The following is a 16,063-nucleotide window of genomic DNA, read 5'->3' as shown; positions in this document are numbered from 1 at the left end:
GGTATGGGAACTTCCGTGTAGGCTGAAGTTGAGACCCTGGAGATTCATCTTTCTGAACTTTGATTAGCACCTAGGTCCCAAGAGCATACAAAGTTGACTATTTGAGCTCCTTTGAGTCCTGATTATTTGCGCATAAGCACATCTCTCACTGAAATTACCCAACAGCCACAGCATAGGAACAAAGAGCTTGGGTTTCTGGGTCTAGGAGGAGGTCATTTACATAGACAAAGCGTCTCCCATATAATGTCTCACAGGGACTGAGACTGACTTGTTCTTTAGGTGCAATGCGAGTGCTAAGGAGAGCTAAAGGTAGGGCCTTTCTCCACCCCAAAGAGGTCTCTTGGATTCTTTCTTATTGCTATTTTTAAAAATTGGTTGGCTCTCTCTACTTTTCCTGAAGACTGAGGTCTTCAGGCACAGTGTAGACAATAGTTTATACCTAAAGCTTATTTTTTTGTTTTTATTTCTTTTTTTTAATATTTATTTCAATTGGAGGCTAATTACTTTACAAAATTGCAGTGTTTTTTTTACCATACATTGACATGAATCAGCCATGGGTGTACATGTGTTTACCATCTTGAACCCCCCTTCCACCTCCCTTCCCATCCCATCCCTCAGGGTCATCCCAGTTCGCCAGCCCTGGGGACCCTGCGTCATGTATCAAACCTGGACTGGTGATCTATTTCACATACAATAATATACATGTTCAATGCTATTCTCTCAAATCATCCCACCCTTGCCTTCTCCCACAGAGTCCAAAAGTCTGTTCTTTACATCTGTGTCTCTTTTGCTGTCTTGCATATAGGGTCATCATTACCATCTTTCTAAATTCCATATATATCCATCAATATACTGTTGCAGTACCCGGGCTTCTCATTGCGGTGGCTTCTCCTGCTGCAGAACATGGGCTCTAGGGTGCCTGGGCTTCAGTAGTTGCGGTACATGGGCTCCATAGTCGGGGCTCACAGGCTCTAGAGCACAGGCTCAATAGTTATAGTTCACAGGCTTAGTTGCTCCACAGCATATGGGATCTTCCCAGTTCAGGGATTGAACCTGTGTCTCCTGAATTGGCCGGCAGTTTCTTTACCACTGTGCCACCAGGGAAGCTCCAAGAACACATTCTTAGAGATGAAAAGGAAGTTGGGAGGGCTATAGTAAACAAAAAGCCCATGGCTTTTCATTGACTTAGTCCTTGCTAAGAAGGGCTTCCCCAGTAACTCAGATGGTAAATAATCTGCCTGCAGTGCAGGAGATCCCTGGCTGGGATCCTTGGAATTTGATCTCTGGGTGGGGAAGATCCCCTAGAGAAGGGAATGGCAACCCACTCCAATATTCTTGCCTGGAGAATCTCCTGGATAGAGGAGCCTGGCGGACTATAGTCCATAGGGTTGCAAAGAGTTAGATATGACTGAGCGACTAACAGTTTCACTTCACTTGCTAGGAAAGGACTCTTCTTGTTGGGCTCTGCTATCATTACAGGTCCTAAGAGCTCCCCGTTCTGATCTCTGGACTTTATTTATTTTTATTTTTTTCTTTTTAACTTTTCATTTTGTATTAGAGTATAATCAATGTTGCAATAGTTTCTGGTGAATAGCAAAGAGACTCAGCCATACATATACATGTAGCCATTCTCCCCTAAACTCCCCTCCCATACAGGATGTCTAATGAGGTGGATGAACCTAGAGCCAATTATACAAAGTGAAGTAAGTCAGAAAGCGAAAGACAAATACTGTATATTAATGCATATATGGACTTTATTTAATTGAAGTTTTCATTAGTTTTTTATACCTGTTCCATCCAAATTGTTAACTTCTCTCCACATCCAATCCTCTTAGGGATGAATATTACAGGTGGAAAAAAACCTGTACTATGTTTATGTGACTTAGGAATATTGAGGAGGAACTTTAAGAATGTCAGCTCAAGGAACTATTTATCTTTTCTGGTCTGTAGTTAGATAGACCTACAATTTAGTAGTTGTGAGACCGTGGGCAACTCATTTATTTTTTTGGACCCTTGGTTTCCTTATTGTAAAATGGGCTACTAGCTACCTTATGGAGTAGTTATGAAGACTGAATGAGAAAATATGCATAAATATACTCAGTAGGGTATCTAATGCATAATACCGTGCTATACAGTTATTTCACAGATGTTAGTTACTTCCCTCTTTTTCCACTTGGAGGTCAGGATTTTGTAAAAGAAAGAAGGATTGTGATCGAAAACAGATGGTTATGTTGATATCAAAGGAGAGGACTTGGTCTTAGCTAAAATGTACTTCTGGCAAGAGAAAGTTTGTCTCTCTTTCAATCATTATCTCTCACTCTCTCATTCTCATTTTTGTGCTTTATATGCATTATCTCATTTTTGAATCCTAATAATTCTGCAAGTTAGGTGTTATCACAATCCCTTTTATGTAGATGAAGAAACTGAAACTTAGAGAGATAAATTACCTTGCCCCAGGCCTCACATTGAGTAAAGGTTAAAGTTTATAGCAGATGCAGAATCCTCACTTCCTCCATCCTAATACTAACCAAACACACAAAAAATGCCTGAGAAAGAGTAAACAAATAGATGCTATTTTCTTTCAATAAGTTAGTTTATTTTCCTTTTCTACACTCCTTGATGTCTTTTAAGCTCTTTGTAGTTGGATCTTTGATCACATTTATTGATAATACATAGTAACCCTGCCTGAATTTGCAGGCTGGATCAGATGATATTTCAGATTGGAAGTTCTGTTTAAGCAAAGTGTTGGCCCACACCCCAACCCCATGAGTAACTGATCCTGAAGAGTTTTCTTTGCAGACTTTCTTTCCCCCAGCTGAACCATCACCAAGGACTGTACCACTCAAAATCCTTCTGGAAAAATGCCATTCTCTGTCCATCTCACAGAGCATCCCCATGGAGCTGGATCAAGTGGGTTGGAGGAGATCCAGGAAGCTTTACACAGGTATGACTTTTATGCCCTTTTTTTTTTGAAGTGGGACATGCTTGGCAGGCCTCATGCACAGACAGATTGTGTTGACATTACCCTATTTCCCTGACAACCCTTCCTCCCAGTTCCCTAGTACTCTTCCTCATTGACACTTGAAAATTCACATTAGCAATGACAAGGTATAGATTTTTCCCTCTCCACGCTCTTCTTTTCTTATTTGGGACCTTTAATCTCAATACACTCAAATATCCCATCTTGCTAAAGCCTTATTTTTTCCCCCCAGACCCTCTGTACCCAGTACCTTCCAGGTCTCATAAATTCTAGTTTCCCCTCTTCACCATTTTCACAGTACTCCTATATACACCTTCCTCCTGGCCTCAAATGGACCAGTCCCATTGTTCCCACCTCCCATGGTGTCATTCTAGCCATGTCTCTCTTGCATCTTGCCTAGATTTACTCTCTGTGGGTCCCAGTTCCTCCCCTGTTTTGCTGACCACTGACCATGGAAAGCCCCTCAAGGCTCAAGGCAACTTCATTTACCTCACTCAAAACAGAGATTTTCCCCAACCAAAACCAGTTACCTCCTAGAGCTTCAGGGTATACTCTTTCTAACTCAGGTCACTGACCCTGCTTGCTAGACTCTTGTCACTTGCAAGTAAAGCTCCATCTTTTGGTACAACTGGGAGAATTCATGCTCTCTTACCCATGGGCCTTAGACCACACCCTAACAGTCTCCTAACAGACCCCACCGTCAGTCACTTTTACAGCAACATAATTTGCATGAATACTAAGGATACACAAGATTTCATAACATTCCTTTCCAAAGTTTTCTATAGTGTCTACAAGCTCTGGGACCTTGATCCTAATTCTCTATGAGCCAAAGATTCCTTCAATCCCAAGGATCTGTAGCTTTTTTGAACTGGCCACCTCTTTTTTATTATCTTCACTCCATGTGTGGAGAACATGTGGGATGCTTTGATTTGGAGCTTATTTCCAACCCTGCGATTCCTTGCCAGAATTCCATTAAGGTAGGAGCCAAAGAAATTGCAAGCTTGGGTCTTTTGTAGCATCATCTCCCTCAGAAATCCCCAGAAGCCCACAAGTTGGTGAAAGGGAAGAGTAAAGAATTCTGAAGGGAGATCGTCCTTCACTGTCAAAACTAGGAGGGTCCTTAGAGGTTGCTCAGTCCTCTTGATTTATGAATGGGGAAATAGGCTGATACAGGGAAAGGGACCTTTTCAAGGTCATAAGTCAGTTCATAACAGAGTTAAGACAGGACTTCAACCTCAATGACTTTCAACCATGTCAGAATGTGACTTTACTACAGTTCTAGAACAAAGTCTTAAACATTGCAATTACAAACTTTGATTACTTTCAAACTCGCCTGTACTGAGATAACCAGTCACCTCCTTCCCCTTAAAGAAGACTGCAAGTGGTGGACACAAATCAAGCCATCAAAGTGGCAGCAGATGCCTACCATAATGTCTAAGTCCTCTGCCTGAGAATAAAGCATGCTCTCATAATCCCCTGGGAGAACAGGCCAGGAGTATAAAGCAGGGGATATGGTCAGAGCTGCTTCCTTCCTCTCTCCCTCTTAGAAAATGAGCCCAACCCTTTAGCAATTCAGAAACTTTTTAGCAGCTGCTCCACTCCACTGCCAATTGCATCAGAGTGCCCCACCCCCACCACGCTGCTGACTGTTAACAGCAAATAACAATCCCTCAGGGAGAGTCTGGCAAAGTCAGAATTCATAGCTACCTTGAGGACTGCTCTGGGCTTATTTATAAGCCATGGGTGGGAAAATGTACCCCTGAGTTTGGCACTTTCACCTCAGGGATATAAGTGGCTCCCATGTTCTCAAGGTCCCAAACAGACACTTGGGTTAAAAATATCCTTAGGAAGGAGGATGATATCAGGATTCCATTTGGGAAGCCTGTTTCAGCTCCTCTTACAACCCTGACTGTGATAGCAATGAGATCCAAGGATCCCATTCCCACTATATTTAGTACCTGTTTTACTTCCATATTGCTCAGGGCTCTACCGGTTCCTTCCTCTTGGCATCTAATCAGGAGTTTCTTAAGGCAGACTATTATAGTGGAAAGAATCAGCTTTGAAGTTGAACAGACCCAAGTTCAAATGTCTGTTCCACCACCTTGTGCAAGTTGCATATCCTCTTTGCACCTCAGTTTCACCATCTGAGGAATGAGATGCAGGATAATATCTGACTCATGGGATCATTGTGAAGATTAAGTGAAACAGAATCTACGAATGTCCCTGCCACACTTTCTGGCTTGCAGAGTTATCAGTGATAGCAGTTTTCTTCTCCCCACTGCTCTCTACCAGTTCTGAATACCCAAGGACTTACCCCACATATACACAAACAGACATTACTATGGGGCCCAACTTGAATTTGCTAGTTCCTCTGATTGTTCATTCATTTTCTCATTCACTGAACACATATTTATTGAACAAAATTAGAAAGTCAGTGGAGTTTGCTCTCCAATAGCCTGATGTGCTGGAAGGAGCAAAAATTTTGAAATCAGACTTACCTGGATTTGACTCTTGGCTCTGTCACTTATTAGCTATGTGATGTGGAATAAATCACTTTACTACTTTGAGACTTAGTTTTCTTATATGTAATGTTAGGGTAATAATTTGAACGTCACAAGTTCAAAGCAGATAGCAAACATAAAAGTGCTTTATAACCTCTGAGGTGCTATACAACTAGATGGGAATGATAGTAATAGTAATAACAATAAACAAGTTAAGAAATAAGAGCTATGTCATACCTATCCAGGGCCCTTACATATATATAATCAATTATATTATGATAATATTGTGTGTGTGTGTGTGTGTATACACACACACACACACACACACACACATATATGGCAATATTGGAAGTCGAGATTTACTTTGTAAATGAAGTATTGAAAAAGTGGAAGTGTTAGTCGCTTAGACATGTCAGACTCCATCAACTGTAACCCCATCAACTGTAGCCTGCTAGGCTCCTCTATCCATGGAATTCTCCAGGCAAGAATACTGGAGTGGGTTGCCATTACTTTCTTCAAGGTATCTTCCTGACCCAGGGATTGAACCCTGGTCTCCTGCATTGGAGGCAGATTCTTTACCATCTGAGCAACCAGGGAAGCCCAAATGAAGTGTGTGCGTGTGTGGCAGGGCAGGGGGTTGGGGGGAGAGTGGCATTTCCTACTTGAAAGGGCCAGAATTCTAGAAGCAGACCCTAGGCAAGAATTACCCTTATGCATATCACCCCACATATTTGCTGAGCTGTGCTCAAACCCCTTGAAGCTTGGCTAACTCAGAAGCTCTTCTGGCAATGATATTCAAATAATTTCCCACTGAAGATCTGTCCCTCCCAGTAGGGATGACTTTAGGTTCATATTGACCTAGAGTGTTGGAAGGTATAGCAAGAAGAACCTAATGCCACTCAGTTAAATGGCTCTGGGGCAGTTGTAAGCAATGCTAAGCAAGACATTGGCTGCAGCAAGGTAACAACAAACTGATGTATCTTTATCTATTATTTTAGTATATCAGTGGTGATGGTATCCTTTAGCCATGCTTGATGACTGAGCCAGGTGTTAGAAGACCTGAGTTCTCTTACTGGTTTTCTTTTCTTTTTTTTTTTTTTCAAGTGTAGTCGATTTAGAGTATTGTGTTAGTTTCAGGGGCATATCATAGTGATTCAGTATTTTTGCAGATTATATTCCTTTACAGGTTATGGGTAAGATAATAGGTATAACTACCTATACTATATAGTATATCCTTGTTGCTTATCTATTTTATATATAATAGTTTATGCAAATTGCAAAACAGTAGCAATATAGACTATTTCACAACATTTTAACATCTACTTAGCAGTCCATTTTTGCATTTTGTCTCCTCTAAGCAAATACACTAGATTAAAACAACATTGCCCTTAACCCCGAGTTCAGTGCCTGAGTATTTCCAATATTTATTTTGAGCACATAATAAAGCAGAGGCAATTACTTTTCTTGAACATTTTATTTCCATTCAGAGCTTAGCAATTACTTTATCTTCACATTATTCTTTCATAAATGATAATCAAATGACCTAGATAAGTGGTTAAAATCATAAAACTATTGTAAGCCAAGTCAATGGTATATATATATAAAGTTAAAATAAAATGACAAGTATACTGGTACATATTTGTTTTGAACCCTACTAAAATATGCCAAAATAACAAGCTTTAGTAAAGAATGAGGTCCTTGGGTAGACAGGGGGATGAAGAGTTATATCATCAGAAATTATTAGGAAACTAGGCAAATATATATATATATATATATATATATATATATATATATATATATATATATATTCTACAATTTTAACCAAATAAAGGAGTAAAGAAGAGTACAACAGCGGGGCAATGACAATTCAGGAAAACATATTCATCCATCACAGACTTGCTCACCAGATCAAGAGCACAGCATCAGGCTCTTCAGGCATTGCTACTCTCCCACTAAGTTTCTTTTTTTTTTCTTTCTTTTTTTTTCCCCCACTAAGTTTCTTTATGTGGAACATAAACCTACATTTATGGTAACAACCAGATTTTATACTGCTCTTTAATCTCACAGCAAAAAAACAGGAAAAATTTGTTAGGGCCAGACTCAACCTCAGACCATGTCTGTCAGACCATGTATGTCTGTTAATTTCATACTCCTAATTTATCCCTCTCCCCTTAACTCTCTTCTTTGGCAATCACAAGCTTATTTTCTATATCTGTGAGTCTGTTTCTATTTTGCATATTGACTTACTTGTTTTTTTTGGTTTTTTTTTAGATTTTACCTATAAGTAGTAGCATATAGTACCATTCTTTCTCTGACTTATTTCACTAAGCATATTATTCTCTAGGTCCATCCACATTGCTACAAATAGCAGCATTTCATTATTTTTTTGGCTTCAGGATTTTTTGTGGTTCCATATACATTTTGGGAGGGCTTCCCTCAGATCAGTTGGTAAAGGATCTGCCTGCAATGCAGGAGACTCTGGTTCAATTCCTGGGTCGGGAAGATCCCGGGAGAAGGGAAAGGCTACCCACTCCAATATTCTGGCATGGATAATTCCATGGACTGTATAGTTTATGGGGTCACAAAGATTAGGACATGACTGAGCAGCTTTCATGTCACATATATTTTGGGATAATTTGTTATAGTTCTGTGAAAAATGTCATGAGTATTTTGGTAGGGATTACTTTAAATCTGTAGATTGCTTTGGGGAGTATGGCCATTTAAACAATATTGCTTCTTCCAATTCAAGAGCACTGGATATCTCTCCATACCTTTTATCATCTCCAATTTCATTCATTAATACTTTATAGTTTTCAGACTGTAGGTCTTTCAACTCCTTGGTTAAATTTACTTCTGCATAGCTTTATGTGATTTTTCAATGATACTTTTTAAAAAATTTCTCTTCCTGATATTTCTCCCCATTACTGGAATCACTTGCACATAACCTTACCTCCCATGCCTCATTCACCTCAGTTCTGGTGGTTCTGAGTGGTGTACAAGGTTGACCAGCAGCCAGAACCTCTCTAAAAGAAGCTGCAGTCGGTATTCAATCTAAAGGGTATTCTTTTACCACAGATAACTTGGACCAGGGCTCCAAGACACTAGAAACCTGCAAGAACATCGGTGGATACTTGAAACCTCAGGGAACAGGAACTGAGCATATTAATGAGGTAAGATCTCTTTTCTTAGTTCCTTTGGAACTTACTGGGCATCCAAGGCTATTTATTTTCTCTAAGCTTTCTTTTTATTAGACAGAACATATTAATGAGGTAAGATCTCTTTCTTAGTTCCTTTGGAACTTACTGAGCATCCAAGACCATTTATTTTCTCTAAGCTTTCTTTTTATTAGACAAATTGCAAGTATTAGAGCTTCCAGTATGTGGAATGGAGACAATTTTTAAATGGTTTTAAAATGGGTTTATTTTATGACTTCCAAAAAAAAATTGGGAGCATTAACCTTTTCTCCCTGAGGTTAATTTTCCTATGAGATAAATTGAGGATTTTTTATGACTTCCACACACCCTGCTGCTGCCAATGTATTTGGCTGCCTTTCCTGTAGCAGACTGGATGGTGGACTGTGAGATTTTTAAGGCATATGTAGTTTGATCTACTTTTATTATATCCTTTGGGTTCATGATCATCTTCAGTGCTAACTGGTGGCATGTTTATATGCGTTTCCTTGGAGAAGATGTTTTATAAATGCAGAAATAATACCTGATGCTTAGGAGTTCAGAGGCTTCTCTACCTTCATGTCTTCATATCCATGTCTGTTGAGTACTTATGTGAGTGTAGTAAGTGTAGTTTTTCTTGTTATACCTCTGTGCATGTGCATGCTTGTTCACATATACCTATTAATATATATGCATCTTTGTCCATCTACATATCTGAATCAGATATGCATGTATGGATGTCCTTGAGCATGACTACAATGTGTTTTTTTAAGTGAAGTCTTTGTTTTTGTGTGCTCCCCCCTTTCTGTCTCTCCCTTTCTATATAGCTATATCTCTCTATATCAATATATTTTTATCTGAGTTTATCTTTGGGTATTTTGACATTTGATACTTTTTTTATGCATTTGGATCTATGGGCCTGTTAATTTGCATCTTTTTGCTTGAGGTGTGTGCAGATAACTGTTTTCTAATATGTCTCTATGTCTACATGAGTCAGTCTATGTGAGAACAAGTATCTACAGCTCTGTGGTTAAACCCTGGTGAAAAATTAGAGCTAAGAATGCAATCCCCAGAGATATCTGACCTAGTGACTTAGCTTTCACTAATCATTACCCTCCAACTTGAATATTCTTGCTCAGAAATAGACATCTAGTCATAGCAGTTCAAGCCTGTTTCATGACAAAAACTCTTGGTCAAGGAGAGGTGTCAAGAAGTTGAGAGTTTTGTTTTGTTTTGTTAGTTTGGTAGTTGCAAAGTGTGGCCCAGAGGAAAAGTTCTGTGGCTCTTGGCTTGCCTTCTGTTTGCTGCCTCTGATCACTTGCTTTCTTGCCAGCCATCCCTCACTTGAGTCCCTCGGTCCAGATTCAAACTGGTTCATTAATCCCAACACAAAGGGCATCAACAGACAAAGCTGAACACTTGTTTTCATTTCAGCCAGATCTCCATACTGGTCCTCTTTTTACTCAGAGAACAAATGATCAGCATACTTCTAATCAATAGTTTTTGTATGCTCAAAGGTAACAACTAGTCATGTGTGATAAAGCCCTTGCTTTGGGGAAGCCAGACTTTGTAAGGCCTCAGGAAGTGAAATCCAGGGAGGTGGTCACAGCAGGATACAGTGTCCATACTCAATGATTAAAGGAAATGATGGAAGTCACCAAGAAAGCCTTGATAAGCTGTATGGCATTCACAGTACTTGAAATACTTAAGCAATTGTTTTTGTAGTCCTGGTCCATCCTTGGTCTTTTTATGAGAGTAATAATAGTAATAAAAATGGCTTACATCAAATGGTCTGAATTCTCAGGAAGAAAGGAGCTTTAAAATCCAAGGCTAGAAAGATAATACAGTTAGGTGTAGTATAATTAACACAGACTTGATAATCAAGACACCCAAGTCCAATACTGGTTTTGCTAATGTTAGCTAATCTTAAGGTTGTTTAAGATCAACTTGAGACTTATTCTCTAACTCTATTAAATAGGGGCAATAATACAATGCCTTGCCCTCCCAGGATATGAGGCTCCAAAGAGATAATGAATATGGCTGCATTTTAAAAACTTTAACACATATTATTGTGATCAGAATCTCTACTCTGTATAGAAAAAATTAACCAGATCCAGAGACTGTCTATAACCTAGAGTTAGGGGAAACACATTGGATCCTGAAACTCAAACTCATCCTCCCCAACTCTTCTAAACTACTTTCTCCTCATCAACTGATTAATAAGAGAGAATCTAGAGCATTTTGGTTCAGTTTTATTAATATATAACTTACTCAAATTAAAACTCACCAAGTTTAAGTGTGAAATTCGATACAGTTTGAAAAATATGTATAGTCATATAACCATCAACATAATCATGATATAGAACATTTTTATCACCCCGAAAAGTTCCCTCATGTCCCTTTCTATTCTATGCTGTCCTTCCACTCCTCTGGAAGTTACTGATATACTTTTGATCTCTATAATTTTGCCAGTATTTTTGAACCTGTGATAATTTGTCCTCAAAAAGTTGTGAGGACAGTAATGATCCCTATTCTGAATCTTGCAGGGAACTGAAATGATTTTTTCTAAGTCATGCATTATGTTTGTTTATTCATTAATTTCTTCATTCAGAAGACAGACTATGTGCCAAGAACTGAGCTGGGTGCTTGGATGCAGAATTTAAAAAGACAAATATGCCGTCAAGGAATCCATGGTCTGATTAGGAGAGAACAATATACCAGTGAGGAATCAGACCAGTGGGATACACCCTAAGGAAAAAAATATTGAGCCCAAGTTTGTAAAAGAAGTGCTTCACTGTTTGAAAAATTCAGGGAAACAGATTGGATCCTGAATCCCAGAAGATGTGTTCTTTGAAAAATGATCAGGAGTTCTGAAAATGGTGTGTGTGTCTGGAGTGGGTGGTGAGAGGTATGGGATTGTCGTGAAGATAACAATCAGCACACCAGGCTTGGGAAACTGCAAGATGGATGGATGAGGAGGTGGACATCCTGGAAAATTTCAAGAGTCTTAAAGGACAGGAGTATTAGTGGGCTTGATAATAATCATGACATCAAGTTGACAACTTTTAGAGAGTGCCAGAGTGACAATTATCTTCTGAGATCCTGGGGTATTGGGGCTTTCAAGACTGGAGTTGGACAAAAGTTCAGTGTTGAGGACAGAATTCCTTGCTCAGAATGCAAAGATATATTATCTCAGGACCTGGAGGATCTTGCAAATTTCCATTTGCATTTTACCAAGAGCACAAGATCAGTAGAGGCTATATTCTTCTCAACCCACACTTGGCTACATACTCAATATTATGGGAGCTTCAGATTGTGGGAAACTCAGAGCTGGGAGTGATGTGTATGTCATGAAATTGTTATGCTGCCAGCATTGCTGTAGCTCACTATGAACTTTAGAACAAGGCGAACCTCACTCTCCCAGAAGCCAAAACATTCATTGAAGGGAAAGCTTTCCTCAGAAACTGGGCTCTGGAGTCAGACAGGTAGGGATTTCCATCTCCATCCTGGCTGGGGTAAGGACCTGAGAGGGTTTTTTCCCCTCCTGATACAAACCAATTCTTTGATTCTGTGATTCTATAACACCAAATGGTGTCTTACAATTCAATTAAATTCTGACACTAACTACACAGAATTAGCATCAGACTACACAGGTTTAAGAGCACAGTCCTACAAGACTGCTCTCACTTTAGACAACAGTCTTAAGTATCAGGTTCCTGGGTTACTCACACTTTTGTCCTACTAGCTACAAATTTGAGAGTACCTACTACCCCCACCCCCAATTTACTAGGACACCTCACAGGACTCAGGAAAGTATTTTACTTACTTTTACTGGTTTATTATAAAGGATGCTGCTGAGGAACAGCCAAATGGAAGAGGTACAAAGGGCAAGGTATGGGAAGAGGGGTGTAGAGTTTCCATGCCTTCTCTAGGCACACTGCCCTCCCAGAACCTTCACTAACCTGCAAGGCAGCTCTCCAAGCCCTGCTGTTTAGGAGGGTTTATGGAAATTTCATTTTGTTGGCACAGTTGAATAAATCATTGGCTTTTGGTGGCTGCACTCAATCTTGGGCCCCTCTCTCCTCCTGGGAGAGTGAAGTTCTAACTCTAATCACATACTTTAGTTTCTTTGATGACAAGCCCCCATCCAGAATCTACCTAAGGGCCCCTATTGATTAGTTATACCTTTAGCTTATAAAAGATACTCTTGTCACTCTGAAGTTTCCAAAGGTTTTGGAAGATCATGTGCCAGGAGCTGGGGACAAGGACCAAATATTTAACTTTTATTATACCACAATACCCAAAGATCCCTTCTGATGGCAAGCCATTGAAATAGTACTAAATGAAGAGTCAGAAGTCCTGGGCTCTAGCCCTGGTCTTGGGTAACTTGGGGGCCTTTTTCTTCCTTCACATCCCTAGGCCTACGTTTCTTCCTCTTGAAATAAAAAAAAAAAAAATGGATGCCCTCAAAGGTCTCTTTAGCCTAACCAAATGTGTATTGTGGTATCCAAAGAGGTCTCCATAGCTATACTCATAAAGCCAGGCCCCACTACTGTCTGGATTGCCCAGGAAATAGGTGCTCCAGGTACATAGAGGAAGCAGCACTGGATAGAGCAAAGTGATTATAGATGTTCTTTTTTTCCCTTCTGCTCCACTTAATTCCAGGGCTGAAACTAAGATGAGGTGAGTAAGGCACAAAATTTAAGGAGGGTGCCAAAAAAATCAATAATAAGTATAAATAATATTTTAATAAAGTATTTTAAAAGACTGAAAATTAATGTAAAAATTCACATTTGACAAAATATCAGAATTTAAAATAAATACAAGATCAGTATTACTGATTTTTCTTTTTTTCCTTGGTTTACAATATGGCTTGGCACAGCATTGCTCAACTTCCTTTCATTTCTCTCCAGCTGACAAATTATACCTCAATAAGGGATCCAAGATAAAGCTGAATTTCCACATTATGACAATTGGGTTTGTGACCTACTTTTTAAGAAAAGTGACTAGTATATAATAAAAGCATAATGGTTGTCTCTGGAGCTAGACAGTCTGTTATCCTGTTAGGTTTGTTATATTACCATGTGACCTCAGACAAATTGCTCAACTATTCTGTGTCACAGTTTCTTTTGTAAGCTAGGGATAAGATTAATACCTACTTCTTAGGGCCATTCTGAGAACTAAAGTAATTAATATATGTGAATATCTAAGCAAGAAATCTGGCACGTGGTATGTGCCTGGTGAACATTTGCTCTTGTTATATTTAGAAAGATTTTAATTTACAACAACTTAAAAATTAGTGGTGATAATGCATTAGAGGGCTAAGGCTGTCTGTTGTATCATCCTTCCTGTTGCTCTGTAAAAACTTCTGAAAGGACTTGAGTACAGTGCTGCTTGAGGCAGAGAGATGAAGTACATTAGTTCTGAAAGTTGTTTCCATCATTTATTGTGATGCTTGTGACAGAATAGTTTTAAATTTTGAGAGCCACTCATTGTTTTGATCTATTTAAACTATCCAGAAAGTGTTGAACTATTTTTTGATGAACTTGTTTCCTACACTGTGGCTTCATGGCCACTCTAGGCAGCCTAACTAGTAGAACTTTCTTGAGGTGCTTAGCCATGCTCCACTGACTAAGCCTAGGACCGACTGATGAGTTAATTTAACTCTCATCAGCTTAATAGGGATTACATGAGTGTCTACTTTGTCCCAGGTCCTGTGCTGAGCCCTCAGGATATAGGGAAGAGTCAAACCAAGTTCCTTTCCTCAAGAGACCCCCACTCCAGTGGTGAAGAAAGACACAGTCTCTTCTAACTTAAAACCAGTCTCATTTTTATCTGTCTGTATTAGTTAAGGCTCTTCAAAGAACAGAACCAATACATATTTGTACTTAATCACATACATAAAGAGATTTATTATGAAGAATTGGTTCATATAATTGTGAAGGCTGGAAAATCCAATCTACAGACTGCCCCAATTGGTTGAAAACTCAAGGGGAGTCAATATTCCATTTAGAAGGAGGAAGAACTGAAGTTCCAGTTAAAATCTAAAGGCAGTGCACTGGAAAATACTCTATTTCTTGGGGCCTTCTATCTAGGCCTTTAACTGATTAGAAGAGGCCCACCCATATTAGAGAGGGAAATCTACTTTACTGATTAAAAAGTTAATCTAGTGAAAACATCCGGGAAGAAACACTCAAACAAACCTGTGTAAAACAAAATGAGAAGTAAATAGTCATGATAATTATAGTCCTCATTTCTATAACTGGTCAAATAGTCATAGCTAGTATTCATAACCACATTCTTCCACTATCCATTCAGTATTCCCTTTACTCTCAACAAGCACCTCAGCTGGCTGTAGTTCTTTACCTGACAGAGTGAACCAAACTTTCATTTCTGAAAAGTCCAAGCCATTAGCAGTCCTACCTGGCTTGGGTTGTTATAGTTTTCCACTGACTTTAATCACTGGCATGGTAATAGTAAAAGATGCCACAAGGAATCTCGTGTACTCCAGACATGATCTTCTTTACTTTTATTGTGAAGTAACAGTTCAATTCCTCCTTGATAGTCAGGCATGATCACTCCAACTAGCATAGTAAATCCTTTATTTGCCAATTGATTTAGAGACAAAATTTTGAGGACCTAGTAGAAGTCCTAGGTGTGTGCTATGAAATCCCAGATGATGAGTTACTTCTGACTAGTGGGAGAGGGGGCAGAAGAAGATCATGTGAAATTTCATGGACTGCTCATTTTTGAGCAGGGCTTTGAAGAACCCTCTGGAAATTCAGTGCTGACTTAAACCAAGGATATCCTCCAAGGGAGGATACAAGGCCTTTGAATGAGAAACTGCTGTGTGCTCTGCCCTAGCCAAAGCATGTAAAACACATGCTTAGTTAAACTGGGAAATCAGAGAAGGGGGAACTCAAGTTATTTTCTTACCAGAAGCCAGTGTTCTACACTCTGTCCTCTCTCCACTTCTCACAGTGTTCTCTTTTTATTTATTTCTTAATTTTTATTTTCTTGATTAATTTATTTATTTTAATTGGTGTACCAAGAGAACATTTCATGAAAAAACGAGTTCAATAAAGGACAGAAATGGTATGGACCTAACAGAAGCAGAAGATATTAAGAAGAGGTGGCAAAAATACACAGAAGGACTGTACAAAAAAGATCTACATGACCCAAATAATCACAATGGTGTGATCACTCACACTCACCTAGAGCCAGACATCCTGTAGTGTAAAGTCAAGTGGGCCTTAGGAAGCATCACTATGAACAAAGCTAGTAGAGGTGATGGAATTTATGTTGAGCTATTTCAAATTCGAAAAGATGATTATGTGAAAGTGCCACACTCATTATGCCAGCAAATTTGGAAAACTCATCAGTGGCAACAGGACTGGAAAAGGTCAGTTTTC

At 39.2% G+C, this 16,063-nt stretch overlaps 1 protein-coding gene across 2 annotated transcripts in view; it reads left to right on the top strand.

Moving 5' to 3' along the window:
- The window catches only part of ARHGEF9 (Cdc42 guanine nucleotide exchange factor 9), a 396,118-nt gene that overhangs the window by 19,285 nt on the left and 360,770 nt on the right, over nt 1-16,063 (top strand). For both annotated transcript variants that reach the window (XM_070461884.1, XM_070461883.1), the window contains exons 2-3: nt 2,800-2,944; nt 8,557-8,651. In XM_070461884.1, the coding sequence (XP_070317985.1) occupies nt 2,800-2,944; nt 8,557-8,651 (240 nt within the window). The remainder of the gene's footprint in view (nt 1-2,799; nt 2,945-8,556; nt 8,652-16,063) is intronic.

Source organism: Odocoileus virginianus, chromosome X, assembly GCF_023699985.2.
Source record: "Odocoileus virginianus isolate 20LAN1187 ecotype Illinois chromosome X, Ovbor_1.2, whole genome shotgun sequence".
Classification (NCBI taxonomy): domain Eukaryota; kingdom Metazoa; phylum Chordata; class Mammalia; order Artiodactyla; family Cervidae; genus Odocoileus; species Odocoileus virginianus.
The sequence above is the reverse complement of the archived record's forward strand: the minus strand, read 5'-3'. Positions and strand labels throughout refer to the sequence as shown.